The sequence below is a fragment of the Rhinatrema bivittatum genome, chromosome 5 (assembly GCF_901001135.1).
Source record: "Rhinatrema bivittatum chromosome 5, aRhiBiv1.1, whole genome shotgun sequence".
NCBI classification, from domain to species: domain Eukaryota; kingdom Metazoa; phylum Chordata; class Amphibia; order Gymnophiona; family Rhinatrematidae; genus Rhinatrema; species Rhinatrema bivittatum.
The window spans coordinates 263,479,780-263,495,170 of record NC_042619.1 but is presented as its reverse complement, the minus strand read 5'-3'; the positions used below and the strand labels follow the sequence as shown (position 1 = coordinate 263,495,170).

Here is a 15,391-nt window from a genome sequence, read left to right as displayed (position 1 = left end):
CTATTTAAATAACAAATCCCTCATCCATTACCTCTCCTAACTCTTTCATGGCTTTATAAGATGGCCCAGCATTCAACGTAGCACAGATTTTGGAAATTCGCCCCTTACAAACACACAAACTTTCAAAAAGGGATTTTCCCCTGGACAGATTAGCTCTGACAACAGCCGTAGCCAGGAAGTGCTGTAATTGAAGGAAGTAAAAACTTCTCAGAGTCCCCCAAACCAAACCCATTCATTAAGTTCTCGAAAGAAAACATTTTATTATTCTCAAACAAATGACCCACTTAATGCCCAGATCATCCAAAATCCATTAAGAGCACAGAGCAGGCAAAAAGGTCTTAGCGAATAATTTGTTTTACTTGCTAGCAATAATTTCCAGGAATCCCATATCTGTATAGTTAGGATGAAAAAAGGGTTTTGAGGGAGAGGTGGGGTACACACAAGCTTGTAACGGGGTAGTACCCCAAAAAAGGATTGTTCAGTAGACACTTACTGTTTAGAAATAGACGAAAAGCTCCAATGCACTAACACCCTTTAGTGAAAGGCCATAAAATACTTCTCCCCCACCCTCCCTCCAATTTAGACTGCTATACTGATCTCACTGCCCTTGGTGGCCTGCATTTCCAAATAAAATTGAAATCTTAGGGAACCAAGACATTTTCACCTCCCCACTTGTAAGGCATGGCACAGGGAGGGAATGGATGCTGGAAAGATGTGGAGGGTGGAGACAAGAGAGGAAGCTGGGCGGGTGGAGGAGCTGTGGAGAGAGAGTGCTGGGTGCGGGAGGATGGGGTGGAGAGAGAGAGTGAGAGAGAAGATTCTAGGCAGGCAGTGGCTGGTGAGAGAGAGAAGATCCAGGGTGATGGTGGTGTGTGCTGAAGAAGGAGTGAAGCGGAGGAAGATGGACAGAGACAGAGATAGAGAAGGGATACTGGGCACAGTGGACAGGAGGCAAAGGGAGGGAGACCGCAAGACTTGGTAGAGGACAGCGAGAGATGGAGACTGAGCAGGGCAAGAGCTCTGCCAGAGCTGCTGCCAATAGGGTGGGCGGGTAAGGGGGAAGGGAGCAAGATTGGAGGTTTGCCTAGGGCCCCTAATACTCTTGCACCGGCCCTGAACCGATCCCATGACCGCCGCAACCAAATGCTTTGACATGATGCCACGGCAGCCTGCCAAACAAAAAGCGAAGAGCACATCTAACCTCCTAGAGCATCGAATATGAGAACAGAGACAAGGAACACAGAGCAGCTATCAGATACCGCCGCCCTCTCAAGAAGCTGCCGACTGTTACTACAACTCAGAATTTACAAGGGGGGCGAGGAGAAAGTTTATCCGGACTTAAACTCCTTGTTATTGTTAACCATGACAAAACATCGCCAAGTTATGTAACTATTTAGAAAACGAGATGCGCCTGCAGAGCGTCACAGGCCTCCTCTTGAGCCAGGTCTTTACCCACGGACAGAGAGGGCAGAAATCCGGTACCCAGGCCACAGAGGAGGTACAACCACCAGTCAAAGGCTGAGCTGCTTCTCATAATCCTTTGTATTCCTGTGGATGGGGGCCCTGCACAGACTATAACACAGTGACCACGCAGGACCCACTGTAAGGCTGAATTTAAAGAAACATTAACCTCTTCGTAAACGGGGCAGACAAGGTGAGCAGCAAGAAACTGGGCCCAGTACAAAGAGAGAGAAGTCAGCAGAGGAGCTGCAGTGATAGCTTCCCACAGGACTGGCTTTCAAACATGCTTTTGGCTAGATTTCGAGAGCAAAACAAACAAAAAAGATTAAGAATTAAAAATTGCTCTGCCTTTGTCACATCAAGGAGGACTGAGCCAGGGAAAAAAAAAAACCAGACTACACTTAACACTGCTTGGAGGGGGAGAAAGGGAGAGGGATGGAGAAAAAGCGTGGAGTTCTACCATCTTAAGTTTTCACTCAATTTATTTTGATATTTTACTGTGCTTTGGGCCAGATTTATTAAATGCTTTTCCTACAGATGTAGTACTGAAGGAAGAAAAATAACCCAGACCCTCGCGTGTGTTCTCCTGTGCTGCAACAGCCTTGGCCATTCTCCCGCGGCACTTTCACACCTGCACGCGTCCCGGAAATAAATCAGGATGCCAACCGAACATCCGACCCTGCGCCCTCCCCTTCTTGGCAAAGACATCTCAGCTGCAGGTGTCCAGGGAGGAAGAGCTGGCCCCTTCCTGAGCTGTGAATGCTCGCAAATCTGGGACGGCATATTAGGCCGAAGGGGTGAACCTCAAACAAAGGCCGGGGCACGTCTAGGCCTCTGTACACCGCTGCCATGCTTTAAATTGATTCCTCCCTCACGAGCTCCAGCTCCAGGCCATTCCAACGATTTAAGCAAGAGGAGGAGCAGCGGGACAGCAGACTGCAGCGTTACAGGGCTATGTTTCTGGCAAACAATCAGTCATGGTGGCCGTTCATTCAGTTACTCATCATGGTCGCTTGGCAAATGGCCAGGCCCGAGCCATCATTTGATGGATGGTGATGGTGATCTAGTCCCAGTATCTGGTTATCCACCCTGAGGTGCTGTAACTGAACTGCCTGGGTACTATTACCAGCAAGTGGTCTTTGGGATGCTGTTTTATGTGAAAAGTTCTGTAGCAAACCAAATTATTACAGGTACAGAACAAGTATTAACCCAGGTCGTAAAGCACGTGTGAGCAATTGTATATGTCACGGGCAGGGCAGGGAGCAGTGAATGAAGACTTCTCTCCAAACATGTACGAAAAACAATTTCACCGGCAAAATAAAACAGCTTCACTCCTCATGGAATGATTTTAAAGCTGATTTGAAACCAAATTTCAAATACATTCAAAGACAGCTGAATAAGGACCACATGCTGTGTGTATAAGCAGCCCTCTAACCTCAGACTTAAGGACCCGAATGTGTATACCCCAAAGGAAAGGCAGGAGAGGGGGAGGGATAGAACAGATATTTACTTATTTAAAAAATGTATATTCCGCTTCACTTAATAACAACAATTGTCTCAAGCGGAATACAGCAAGTCATGTAAACGCATAAAATATAAATTTAATTTTTCGGAATGCCACAGAACCCAAACCATATACAGTGTTTCCTGACAGTGTGCCTTCCAACCTGATCTCTTTCTCTCTCACACAGAGGCACACACACAGTGGTAGCAACATGTGGCAGCCAAGCTAACTAACCGAGCCATCTGCCTTCTCTCTTTCTCCTGCACCTGTATACAGAGGAAGCTGATCCGCTGTGACAGGTTCATGTGTGTCTCTGACCCTCTCTACCTTTACTTTCAAATTTGGAAGAGAGACTAGTAGGGTTTTCAGTGCTTCCCTAACTCTTCATGTGACCATACAAATCCTCTTCATGTCCCATGAAGGCTGGACTACCACAGAACATTTTTGTTAAGATAACTGGGCCTTGGACTTGAAAAGGTTGGAAAATAAAGATATAAAGAATGCTCAAGAGGGAAATATTTGCAAATAAAAAGGTGGCTTTAGAAGAAAGGGTCATGATCGAAGGCTGAAAGGTGGCAGACTGAGGAGTCACATCAGGAAACATTTCTATTTAAAAAAAAAAAAAGGGTGAACGAGGCATGCAACAGTCTCCCGATGAAGGCGGTGGAAGAAAGAACAGTAACAGAATTGAGGAAAGCCTGGGGTAAGGACAACGGATCTTTGGAGGTGGGGAAGTGAAGAGAATGCAAGAGATTACATTGGGTCTGGGCAAAATGAGATGGGCCCAGCAGTCGGTACCTACCATCAGATTCTATGTTTCTAGGTCTGTTCTTACTGTAAAGGTGGGTAGTAAGCTGGAGAGTCAGGTGACAGCTCAGACACTCTGCCAGCAGAATGGTTTATGACACACACCCAATACCTCACTGCCTCTTCTCCTGCCCAGGCCCTATATAATGGGCTGATATTACTTCTAGCTCCGACTCCATGCCCTACACATAGTACACATCCTCAAACCTCGACACTGCAACTGCCCTACCCAGAGAAGACAGCCCTCTCTAGGCTCAGCAATCCTAGTACGTTTAACCTTCAACAGCATGACAAGCATACGTGCATTCCAAAGCCAGAATGAAGACAAGCGGAAGCCGGGCTCGTGTACACAGGGATTATACATTCTGAACCACAATCACCTCCCTGTGAACTGTACCCGAGACAGCTGGTGGACAAAAAGACCATGGCCGCTGTGATAAGGACAGGTGTCAACAGCGTCATATGCCCCGGAGGGTCCACATGCAGAACCACTCGGCGGGGACAGCTGAAACAACCACGCTGGAGATATAAGAAGGAACAGGAAAGGAAGAGTCTAGGAAAGATCACAACGCTTACGAGGAGATTACATTTCTTCTCTCGGTCAGAGGGACACTGTACTCAAACATCTCTGTCGCTTTTAGAATGGTCAGTGATGCTCAGCTCGTGTGACTGGAACACTTCACTATTTTAACATTTACTGTGGTCCAAGGAGTGTAGGGTGAAGGTGGGAGAGTCTACAAACCCATGCCCTTATCATTCCCTACTGCAAAGCTCGGAAGGACCTCAAGCAGGTTTCTAATGTTAAAGAGAAATGCAACTTCTCAATAAATACAAAGTTTATCTACTGTACTACAGAGTTATGGCACTGTAACATCTACCCCCAGGGAAGGGCAGGGCCAAGCCACTTTCAGTCTGGGTTAGGCACCCATTTCATGGAACAGATGTGATGTACCACTGCAAGATGAGTCATGTCTCGGACTTGTTCACAGGACCATGGATAGGGGGGATCCAGGTACTTTAATCTGAGGAAGAGGTCCTGTATTTAATTTCTGGTGGTCTCTAAAGGGGATATAAAAAGTCCAACCTTGTGATCTCTTAAAGGGGATTTTAGCAGCATGCACTCCAATAGGCCTCAGTCTTGCCCTTCCTCCGAATGATTACAAATATTTTGTCAGATTTTGCAGAACCAAAACAGGGAGAGCCCTTTCCGCAGGACAAACACTGTTTTATGTGTAGAAACGGCCTTTCTGATTACTGCCCACCCTGTAGATGGGTAAAAGGACCCACTTTATGTCAGCAACGTGGATACTTTTACCTGCGTATCTTTGGTGGCATTCTTGGGAAGGGATTATGTTAGGAAAGACATTTGCACAGGCAGTTTTGCCTCAAAATGTATCTGCACAAGCAGCAGCTGCAAAATTTGACCAGGCAGTTTTTGTGGAGCAATAATGAAAGCAAAGCTACCCGTGCAATTTTTCTACGATAATTTTGGCAAACCCCGTGGGAGTTTGATTATCTACCCTCTTAATTCCCATTTCATGCATCAGATTGCAGAACATACTGGAAGGAGGAGATGCTTTTTTCTCTTTACCTTGGGTTCTGGCCTCTGGCGTGTTTAATTCCAGCGAGGGATCACATAGTTCCTTGCCTGCTGACTGGACTGGTGTTTCTGCTTCAGGTGTCTCAAAATTACCTTCCGAGTCAGAGCTGCCAAAGGGGAGGAGGGGGAGGAAAACACCATGAAGTTACCACTTCCAGCACATTTTTCACATTCCTCAGCCCTGCAACTACCCAGATTCCAGCTCCTGGGCTGCACCAGGAGGGAAATCAAATGCCCTACTGGCATCCAGCTGTTGCCAGCCGAACCTGAGAGAATAAATCTGTCCGCAATCAAAATAAGCCTAGGAGTTTGCTGTTAAACAGTTCTCAAAGTCCCAAATGATGTCAAGTGGCAAGTACAGGGTCTTCTGGTCACTTCAGCAGCCAAAAACATGAGCACTTGGAAATTTTTAGGATACATAAAATATAGGGACTTTAAAAAAAATGCAACAGCCTTTCCCAGCCTTCACTTCTCAGGGTGGCTGTTTTTCAGAAATGCTCAAAGCTCTCATTCTCCCTCTCCCCCCTTTTTCCTTAAGCCTATAGTGCCTCCTGGGAAGGGGTCAGAAGCTGGCAACTATCTTGAGTTCTGGGGCATATGTGGCTTTCCAACATATTATTTATCCAGTGGTGTTGCAGTCATTTGTTTTAGGGTCAGTATAGGGTCTGGGCTATTTTTCAGCATCGGCTAAGAGCATAGAATTATGCTAGATAAGATGTGGCTGTCAGCATTTTACTGGAGTAAACTATCCCCAGTCTGAACTCCTATGCGTGACCTGCAACTGGCTCTGCCAGAAAGTGAAGCCCTGCATGGTACACTTCAGCCTGTGGTTTTCAAGTGGGGCACCAGAGTTGAGCGGCTCAGCTCAGGCTGGCAAGATACCCAACAGCACCAGTCCTCCCACCCACTCCCAAGCATTCTTAGCAGTTCGAGTCACTTCCATGGACACTGCCTACTCAGCATTAACACTTCCTGACCTCCCCTTCACCTGCTCCCCCCCTCCCCAGGAAGCTAAGACTTTAGCAGAAGAAAGCGAACATGGAGGGATTCCTTTGCAAAACTCCATTAAAAGGAAGAGGAAGCCAAAATGGGCTACAAAGGCATGGCTGGGCTCAGATCTTTCTGCAGAGCAAGAAAGGAGAGAGAGCAGATTCACTGGAGTTCAGCTATGCAGGGCACATGACTGTCCCTGAGACATGTAGAATGCATTGTACACAGTCACTCGGAGCCCATTACTGGAACTGTGCATTAGTCAGAGCGACACCAAACGCCGGATGCATACTTGCCTGAAACTCAGCGATTTCTCCTCCTCCTCCTGCGAGTCATCCTCCTCTCCCCCCGCATCCTCAGCATCCCCAGAGCCACCTCGAACAGCTGACCATGTCCACTTGGCCCACTGGACCGGTGACAGGATCTGCCAGGGGCTAAAAGCCATCAGGATACTTTTTTTCCTCCTGGCTGCAGCACCCCTCCCTCTTACTTCTCGCTCTTTTTCCAAAATGGAGGGAAACGGCGACAAAACGCCTGAAAATACTTCTCAGTCGAGGCACGGATGTGGTTAAACCCGAAGCATCAGGTCATAGCTCCCAGCTTCCTCATAGGCACTTTGCCCACACAAATGCATGGCTCTTCTGCAGCTCTGCCCCTCCTGTTACCGCTGCCCTGATGGCGAGAGCTGCTTTCAAAGCTTCCGCGGAAAAAGCCCCTGGCTCGAAGTCCTCGCTCGCTCATCGGCGGTACCTCTGAGCCCCGGGCGCTCAGATCAGCTGCTTAGCAGATAAACCGACAGACAGTGCATCCTCTCAGGGGCCGCCCCCTCTCGGGCTGTACCACTGCCGCTGGCAGGGAGACTGCGACGCGACCGACAGCTTCTCCGCCCCCCAGGCCCCCACCATTAACCCCCCCTCCTCAAAGACTGGTAGAGCCCAGCTTGTGGGGTGCAATGAGCGGCTTTCAAAGCAGAGCAAGTTAAAAAAAAGGCAGCAAGAATTCACGAGAGGCGACAAGAATGCAAAGGAAGCCTCACTCACAAGCCTGAGAATCTGAGCCGTGCACTTTGTGCTTTCTTATCTGCTTGGCGATATTGCTCCTAATTCAACAGAGTTTATTTGTCGCCCACTTCCTCAGCTTGCTTTCCCCATGCCTTATAGTCTATTCTGTTTTTCTCTTCCACGTAGCTTTTTTCTTGTTTGCTTTCTTCTTTCTTGGTTTTTATATATTAATCTTGGTTTTTATATATTAATCTATTGCATTAAAACAGACAGTTTTTGCTTTTTTTTTTAAGCTTATCTTCTGAAGGAATGCACCCCTTCCTGTACCGCACCACAGCCGCTGACCTTTATGGAATAACTGCGGTGCGTTACAGCAACAGCTCCATACATTTTTGTACGGGGGGGCACAGTGAATTTCAAGATGAGCAAGCACCAAGTGAATTTATTTTAAATTCTGCTTCATGGCACTTCAAAGCAGGCTACATTCAGATATTGTAGGTATATCCATATCCCCAAAGGGCTTGTAAGCTAAGGGGCTTATTTACTAAAGGTGTTCTCCCATTCTGTGCCTATGGGAAAAATGCTTAGTAAAAGACCCCCCTAGGTTTATACCCGAGGCAATGGAAGGTGAATTGATTTGCCCAAGGTCACAAGGAGTAGCAATGGGATTTGAACCAAGGTTTCCCAGCCCCCTGCTTTAACCACTAGGCTACTCCAACACTAGGCCTTTCCATCCAATCAAAGTGGTCCAGCCAGACTGGGGGGGGGTGTGAAGCTAGGAGTGGCAAGATCCTTGTCTGGTGGTGGTGGGGGGGGGCAGTACCCTCCCTGCCCCTTTCTGGAGCCCTCCCTGCTATCGGGCCGATACAGTAAAATCACGGGAGAGCGGGTGCGCAATACAGTATTTTAATTTATTTAAATTAGGCCCGGCGGTAAAAAGAGGCGCTAGGGGACACTAGTGCGTCCCTAGCGCCTCTTTTTTGACAGGAGCGGCAGCTGTCAGCGGGTTTGACAGCCGATGCTCAATTTTGCCGGCGTCGGTTCTCGAGCCATGATATTGTTGGAGGGTGCTCAGAAAAGCAATTTTTACTGCTTTTCTGTGCACTTTCCCGGTGCCCGGAGAAATTAGCGCCTACCTTTGGGTTGGCGCTAATTTCTGAAAGTAAAATGTGCGGCTTGACTACACATTTTACTTTCTGTATCGCGCGGGAATACCTAATAGGGCCATCAACATGCATTTGCATTTTGCGGGCGCTATTAAGTTCGGGGGGGTTGGACGCGCTATTACCCCTTACTGAAAAAGGGGTAAAGCTAGTGCGGACAAAACGCGCGTCCAATCGTGGGGTACTGTATCTGCCTGTATATTAGGGAAGCTCAGTAGGATCAGCTTGTCCTATTACTTCAATCTGAATGTGTGCTCTACTGCACCACAGAGGAAAGAAAGCTGGTACAGACGATGATCCAAGTACTCCCAGCTTTGAATTGTGAGGTAAAATTAAACCACTGCAAGGCACAAGTAGAGGTTATCTTGCTAATTTTCTTTCCTCAAGTTCTGACAGACCAGTCTTTATCGTGGGTTCTGTCCCCCTACCAGCAGGTGGAGGCAGAGTTCCAGACCAGTTCCTATATAGGCTGTTTCAGCAGGCAAGGAGTCAATAGATTCTTGCCCAAGCTGGTGCTACCTTATCAAACAAACATAAAAAAAAAAAATTAAGTGATGCACCCCGCCTGGTGAAGCAACCCTCCTGCTCGCTTTTCTCACCCTGGAAATTTATTATTTTTGCTCCTATCAGTCAAAGGGTAGCCTGAAAGCAAATTGTAAATTAAAGCTTGGCCTGCCCCATGGCTGAGAAAAATGAAAAAAGGAGGCAACAAGAAACAGGGACAGCCCTGGGCCAGCCCTTGCCCCTTGACCTGAGGGAGCTGACTAAGTTGCAGAGGTGTGGTTTCCTCCCCAATATTTTTTTTTTTTTCCTTTTCAGGTGGGATTTTGGACTGGTCTTTCAGGACTTGAGGAAAGAAAATTAGCAAGATAAACTTAGAAAATAGCCACTGCTATTACTGGCAGCAGTAACATGGGATAGACAGTTTTTGGGTACTTGTCAGGTTCTTGTGGCCTGGATTGGCCACTGTTGGAAACAGGATGCTGGGCTTGATGGACCCTTGGTCTGACCCAGTATGGCATGTTCTTAAACTCTAATTGTACCTTCCTCTTCATCCAGCCAGACCAGTCTTCACAATGGGATGTACCTAAGTCAGTCATCCCTTTGTGGAGGAGTCCTAGGGCTACCTCCAGACCCCCATTGCAAATCTCATGCCTTTTCTTTCATGCAGGTGCAGCCTGTAATGCATTGTAAATGTGTGTGCTGAGACCCATGTGACTGCCCTGCAGATATCAATGGGAGTCACTGACCTATATTCTGCCCAGGAGAAGGCTTGCGCCCTGGTTGAGTGTGCCCTCAGGCCTTGTGGTACCTCCTTGCCACTCACTATGTAAGCTGAGGCAATCACTATCAAGGTTTTGGAGGCTGCCTCTCCTTTCCGGACTCCTGAGTACAGAATAAATAACCTGTCTGACTTTCTAAATTCATTTGTGAACTTTAAATACTGCAGGAGGATTCTCCTGAAATCCAAAAAATGCAAATCCTTCCTTTAATCCACAAAGTCTACTTTCCTGAATCCTGGCAGGGTGATTGGCTGGCTGATGTGGAATTCAGACACCACCTTGGGGAGGAAGGACGGGTCTGGCCTAACTGTCGCTTTTTTGCTTGAAAACAAAAGGTATGGCTCCCGGCATGAAAGGGCTTCGATCTCCAATATTCTTCTTGCTGAGCATATTGCTACCAAGAAGGTTGTCTCCCAGGTAAGATCCCTTGCCATTTTACGCGGTGGCCATATGCGTTTTGCCCCTTGCAAGAAGTGGACCACGTCAGGGAGTGATGCAAAGGAGGAGCCTCTGATCCATGCCCCTGTAGCAAGTGATAGCCACCACCTGGACCCTCAGGGAACTTACTGCCAACCCTTCATCCAGGATGTCCTGCAAGAACTGCAGGATTGCTGCTGTGTCAATCTTTCCTGCGCAAAGGTCTCCTTGGGAGCACCAGCGCTCAAACAGTCTCCAGGTCCTTGGATAAGACAACGATGATGAAGTTTTACTTGCAGTAAGCAGAGTGGAGATTACTTTTGTGGAATATCCTCTTTTCTTGAACCTGTACCTCTCAATAGCTATGCCATAACAGTGAATTGTGCTGGATTTTCCATTTTAACTGGCCCCTGCTGAAGGAGGCCTGGTGTTGGGCAAAATCTGATTTGCTCCTCCACCCTTAGCCTCCTTCGATCCACATACCAAGGCCATCTCAGCCATACTGGAGCTACCAGGATTACCTGTCCCCAGTGATTTATGATTCTGTTCAGATTTCTCCTGATCATAGGCTGGGGGGGACGGGGACGTAGATAAGGGTCTTAGTGGGCCAGTCCTGGACTAATGCATAGATTCCCTTGGACCCCCACTCCCTTCTCCTGCTGAAGAAGAAGTTGGCTGCCTTGGCATTGCTTCTTTTGGCCATTAAGTCCCACTGGGGGCGCCCCATCAGGATACTTCCTGCTGAAAGGCTTCCTCAGACAGTTCCCTCTCTCATGGGTCCAACTTTTGTCAACTTAGCAAGTCTGCTTGTAGGTTTTCTGCCCCTGAAATGTGGGATGCTGAGATATCTTGGAGGTGATGCTCTGCCCATGTCATTGGCTGGGCAATTTCCATTACCATCTGCAGACTTCTGGTTCCCCCCTGCCTATTTAAGTAGGCTACTGTCGACACGTTGTCCAAGAGGATCCTGACTGGGCGCCCTTCCACCATTGCCCTGAAAAAGATTACAGCTAGGTGAGCCACCCTGGTCTCCAACCTGTTTATGGAGAATTTTCTGGTGGGACCAGAGCCCTTGTGCCACTTGCCTAAAGTGCGCCCCCCAGCCCTTGTTGCTGACATCTGTCGTCAGCAGGGACCACTGAGGGGGATCTAAACTTGAACCTTTGGCCAGGTTGCCTTTCTTCCGTTACCATTGGAGACTCTCCTTTACCTGAGGTGGTAGCAGAAACTCATGGTTGAAATCCAGCTTTTGCGGAGCTCCGCTGGCCAGGAGGTACTCCTGAAGGGGTCTCATGTACACTTTTGCCCAAGGCACTACTTCAATGGATGCAGCCATAGATCCTAGAACTTGTAAATAAGCTCTTGCCTTGGGTGTTTTGATGGATAGTAAACTTTCTACCTGTTGCTACAACTTGGCTATTTTCTCTTCTGGAAGGACTAGCATCCCCCTCTGCCTGTGTTGAAGAGAGCCTCCAGATACTTTAACATCTGTGATGGAGATAAATGGCTCTTGAATTTGTTCACTATCCAACCTAAGCTTTTTAGCCGTCATATGACTTTCTCTGTTGCCATGATTCCTTCTTGTCTTGTGTCTTCCCTTATCAGCCAGTCGTCTAGGAAAGGATGGACTCCAATTGTGTAAGGAGGCTGCTACCACCACTAAGACCTTCATGAAGGTTTGTGGTGCCATTGCCAGTTCAAAAGGCAAGGCCTGGAACTGGTAGCGATGGCCTAGGACTGCAAAATGTAAATCACAAGCAAAGTGAAGTCCTTCTTGGCTTAGTGAGTGATGTTTTGATTCACAAGGTATCTTGACCACAGTCCATTGATGGGTTTTGAGGTGGCTTAGACCAATCTTTGAATGACAGGTCTGCCCACAGAAGTTACAGGTCCTTCCAGGATGGGGATACAGAGGAGAAGGAAGAGCTGCCTGAAGGCCTGGGTTTCTTTTCTTTGCCTTCCTCTGCTGTCTCTTGTCTGATTCATGTGCAAGAATTCTTCATTTCCAAGCAGAGTGCTGCTAGGTTGAGGATACTACACCACTGTTCTCAGTCAGTGGCTAGATCCTCCCAGTTCATGAAATAAAGGCCTGTTTTCTTGATGAATGCCTTAAGTGTGTTTGTAGCATTTCCTTAGGCTGCCACAGGATTTCTGGCTGTGAATGACATGGGAGTAGAATTTAGCCAGCTAAATTAATTTTTGGGCACATATCCAGCTAAATTCTGGGGGCATAACTGGAAGGAGATGCTTTAGCTGGCTAAGTTGACTGGCTAACTCTGATAGTCAGATGTGTCTGAATATGGACCTCCTTGTGTTTTCTGGTGTATCCTCTTTGTTCCAATTTTGAAGAATATTATGTTTCAGCATCACTTCCGCACCACTAGCACTGCAGATTAAGCTTCTGAGGAGCTCAGAAGCATGCATCTGTTGATTAGACACGTTGTCCCAGGAAGTGTGCTTTGAGATATTATGGCGAGACTGAAGAAAATGCTCATGCCTACCGACTTCTATCCAATGCTGCTCATTCATGTTAGTATGAATGATGCTGCTAGGTACCACACAGATCGTACCAAAAGGGACGTTATGGCTTCGGGAGAGAGGGTAAAGCAGATAGGTGCCCAGGTGATTTTCTCCTCAATCCTCCCAGTTAAGGAAAAAGGCCCAGGCAGGGAAGCTTGCATTCTGGAAATAAATGAATGGCTGCACAGATGGTGTGGATGACAGCATTTCAGCTTCCTGGATCATGGGATGATATTACAAGGACTGCTGAGCACAGATGGCAGTCCATCTGTCAAAGAAGGGGGGACAGAGTCTTCCAGAACAGACTGACAAGCCTACTGAAGAGGGCTTTAGACTAGGATCATCAAGAACAGTAAATGATGGTACTAAAAGAAAACAACCTATCCAGTCTGCCCTGCAGAATTTTACAGGCTCATAACTGCCTTTCCATGCAGGTTACCTCAATGTTTCATTACTATCCTAATGATTCTGTATGTTTATTCCATACATTCTTGGATTCCAGTACCATTTTTACTCCACCAACTCAACTGAATATGTGAACTAATCCCCAAGGTAAGTAAAAGTAACCAGGTAAGTGAATCTTTATAGAGAAATAGGAAAAAAGGGCAACATTTGGAAGAAAGGCAGGATAGAAGAGACAGAACTATTTAAATACTTATAAGACATCAATGCACAGAGGCAAGCTTCTTTCAATGGAAAGGAGGCTCTAGAAAAAGGGGTCATGGACAACGGTGAAAGAGGGTGGACTCGGGAATAGCACAGCGGATAAACATATCTGGCTAACTTAGTTGAGATAGGGAGGAGGAATAGCCTAGTGGTTAGAGCAGTGGGCTATGAACCAGAAGACCAGGGTTCAAGTCCTGCTGTCACTCCTTGTGACCTTGGGCAAGTCACTTTACCCTCCAAAGCTTAGATTGTAAGCCCTCTGGGGACATCAATGCACCAAATCCAAGAAGCACATATGTCATGCTGGCACAGGGATTACTCTCCTTGGCTTTGTCTTGTCACCACTGGCGACTTTGGCATTGAGGAGTTGGTATGCATTGTCTTGGTCAAGAAGAACTCAAATCTTGACATGGTTTCCATCAAATCAGTCTTGTTACAGCAAGCGTCGTTGTCGAGGGATTCAGCACAAGCTACAGGGACATCAGTTCTGAACATCTTCCAAAGATCCTCAATATTTTGTTTGTAGGTGGGGCACAAGACGGAAAAGTTATTTCCTGTGATGCGTATGCATGATTTCTTGTAATGTAGAGCAACAGGTATGCAAAAAGCCCACATTCTTGAGAAGTCAACGATCTGGATCCAGTGACAAGCGACCAAAACAATGGAAATTCTTCTTGTTTCAGCCACCTTACAAATGGTTGAAATCCTGAGATGATCTTCCATCTAAAAAAAACTGTTGTTGAGGATTTGAAGAGGGTCTGGAGGACTATAGTTTGTCTAGAATGAAAATGATTCAAAATCACATGCTTTTTTTCTGCAGAGGTTGATTTAGGAATATTTAACATAGATATCAACACACCAGACAGATCAAGGACACCCCAACAAGGCACACAGTTATTATTTTATTTTTTATGATAAAAAATAACGGGATTGAAAACATTAGTAAACCTGCTTTGAACCAACAACCAAAAGACGAAAGACTCCATAAACCTGAGAGTCAATCTACTCTACCACAAAGTCCCCTTGATGAAAAAAATGTTTTTATAACCTAGATGAATAACGGATACGCTGCATTCAAATGATAAGGAAGGCAGTGCTTACAGCTTCCCAAAGGAAGGGGAAATCCCAGCCATCACACTATAGTGACATAGGCTGGCTAAGGGTGCACTTGTGCCGGGAACCATCATCTCTGTGCCTCTCAGCCAGAGAACATCACTATGATGGCTGGACTAGATGGGAGGGGGCTAATAAGGGAAAAATAAGAAGTTTCACAGGGGACCATTTTGTGGCATTTTTAAAATGGGAGATTTAATCCTCCTGCTTTGGTCATGGAGGGGGTTCAGGTGGCAGGGAATTAACCCTTCCCCTCCACACAAATATTATACAGGTTCTCAATCTCAGCCAAAAGGCCAAGAAGAAACCATCTTCAGCACTGGACTCAGACCTTATATTTGATCTTAACCAAAAGGCAGAGAACTGAGCTGGAAGCCTAGATGAGCAGGAGGAAGCTTCTGGAATAAATAGAAAAAGATACAGAAATGCAGAATCTTGTGTGGCAGAAGAGGAGGTGGTGGTGGTTGCTGGAGCATCAGGTGGTATAAAACAGGAGGCAGCGGCTACGAGAACCCTCGTCCCAAAGAGCTTACAGCCCAAGACAGTAACAATCTGATGGTGATCAGCAGGTAATGCAGCTCCAGTTCTGTATTTTGGGTGAGTAGACATGGCTCAAAAGTCAAATGGGTAGGGGCAGTGCCATTACAAATATCCATTTGTCTAAAAGTTGGAGAATTCACCAGGGTTTAATAATCAAAATAATAACAACAGTCCAATGGCCAGGGCTCTAGGATTTTCCCTAAAACAAACCCTGAAATACTCAACCATCACACACATATGTACCAGCTGTGATAGGAAACAGCTTTTCTGCACATTTCCTGAATCTCCATCTGCCTGCCAGTCCAAGCTGCAATGCAGGACTGGGA

General features: G+C 46.8%; 1 protein-coding gene across 6 annotated transcripts in view; it reads right to left on the bottom strand.

Moving 5' to 3' along the window:
• Window positions 1–15,391, bottom strand: part of TACC1 (transforming acidic coiled-coil containing protein 1) — a 137,421-nt gene that overhangs the window by 61,760 nt on the left and 60,270 nt on the right. For 4 of the 6 annotated variants that reach the window (XM_029603947.1, XM_029603950.1, XM_029603949.1 and 1 more), the window contains exons 1-2: window positions 6,659–7,171; window positions 5,364–5,479 (exon numbers count right to left, since the gene is read on the bottom strand). In XM_029603947.1, coding sequence (XP_029459807.1) covers window positions 5,364–5,479; window positions 6,659–6,807 — 265 coding nt within the window. In that variant the 5' untranslated portion in view covers window positions 6,808–7,171. Of the gene's footprint in view, window positions 1–5,363; window positions 5,480–6,658; window positions 7,172–15,391 lie in introns of those variants that run through there. The other 2 variants (XM_029603952.1, XM_029603948.1) reach the window with 1 other exon arrangement.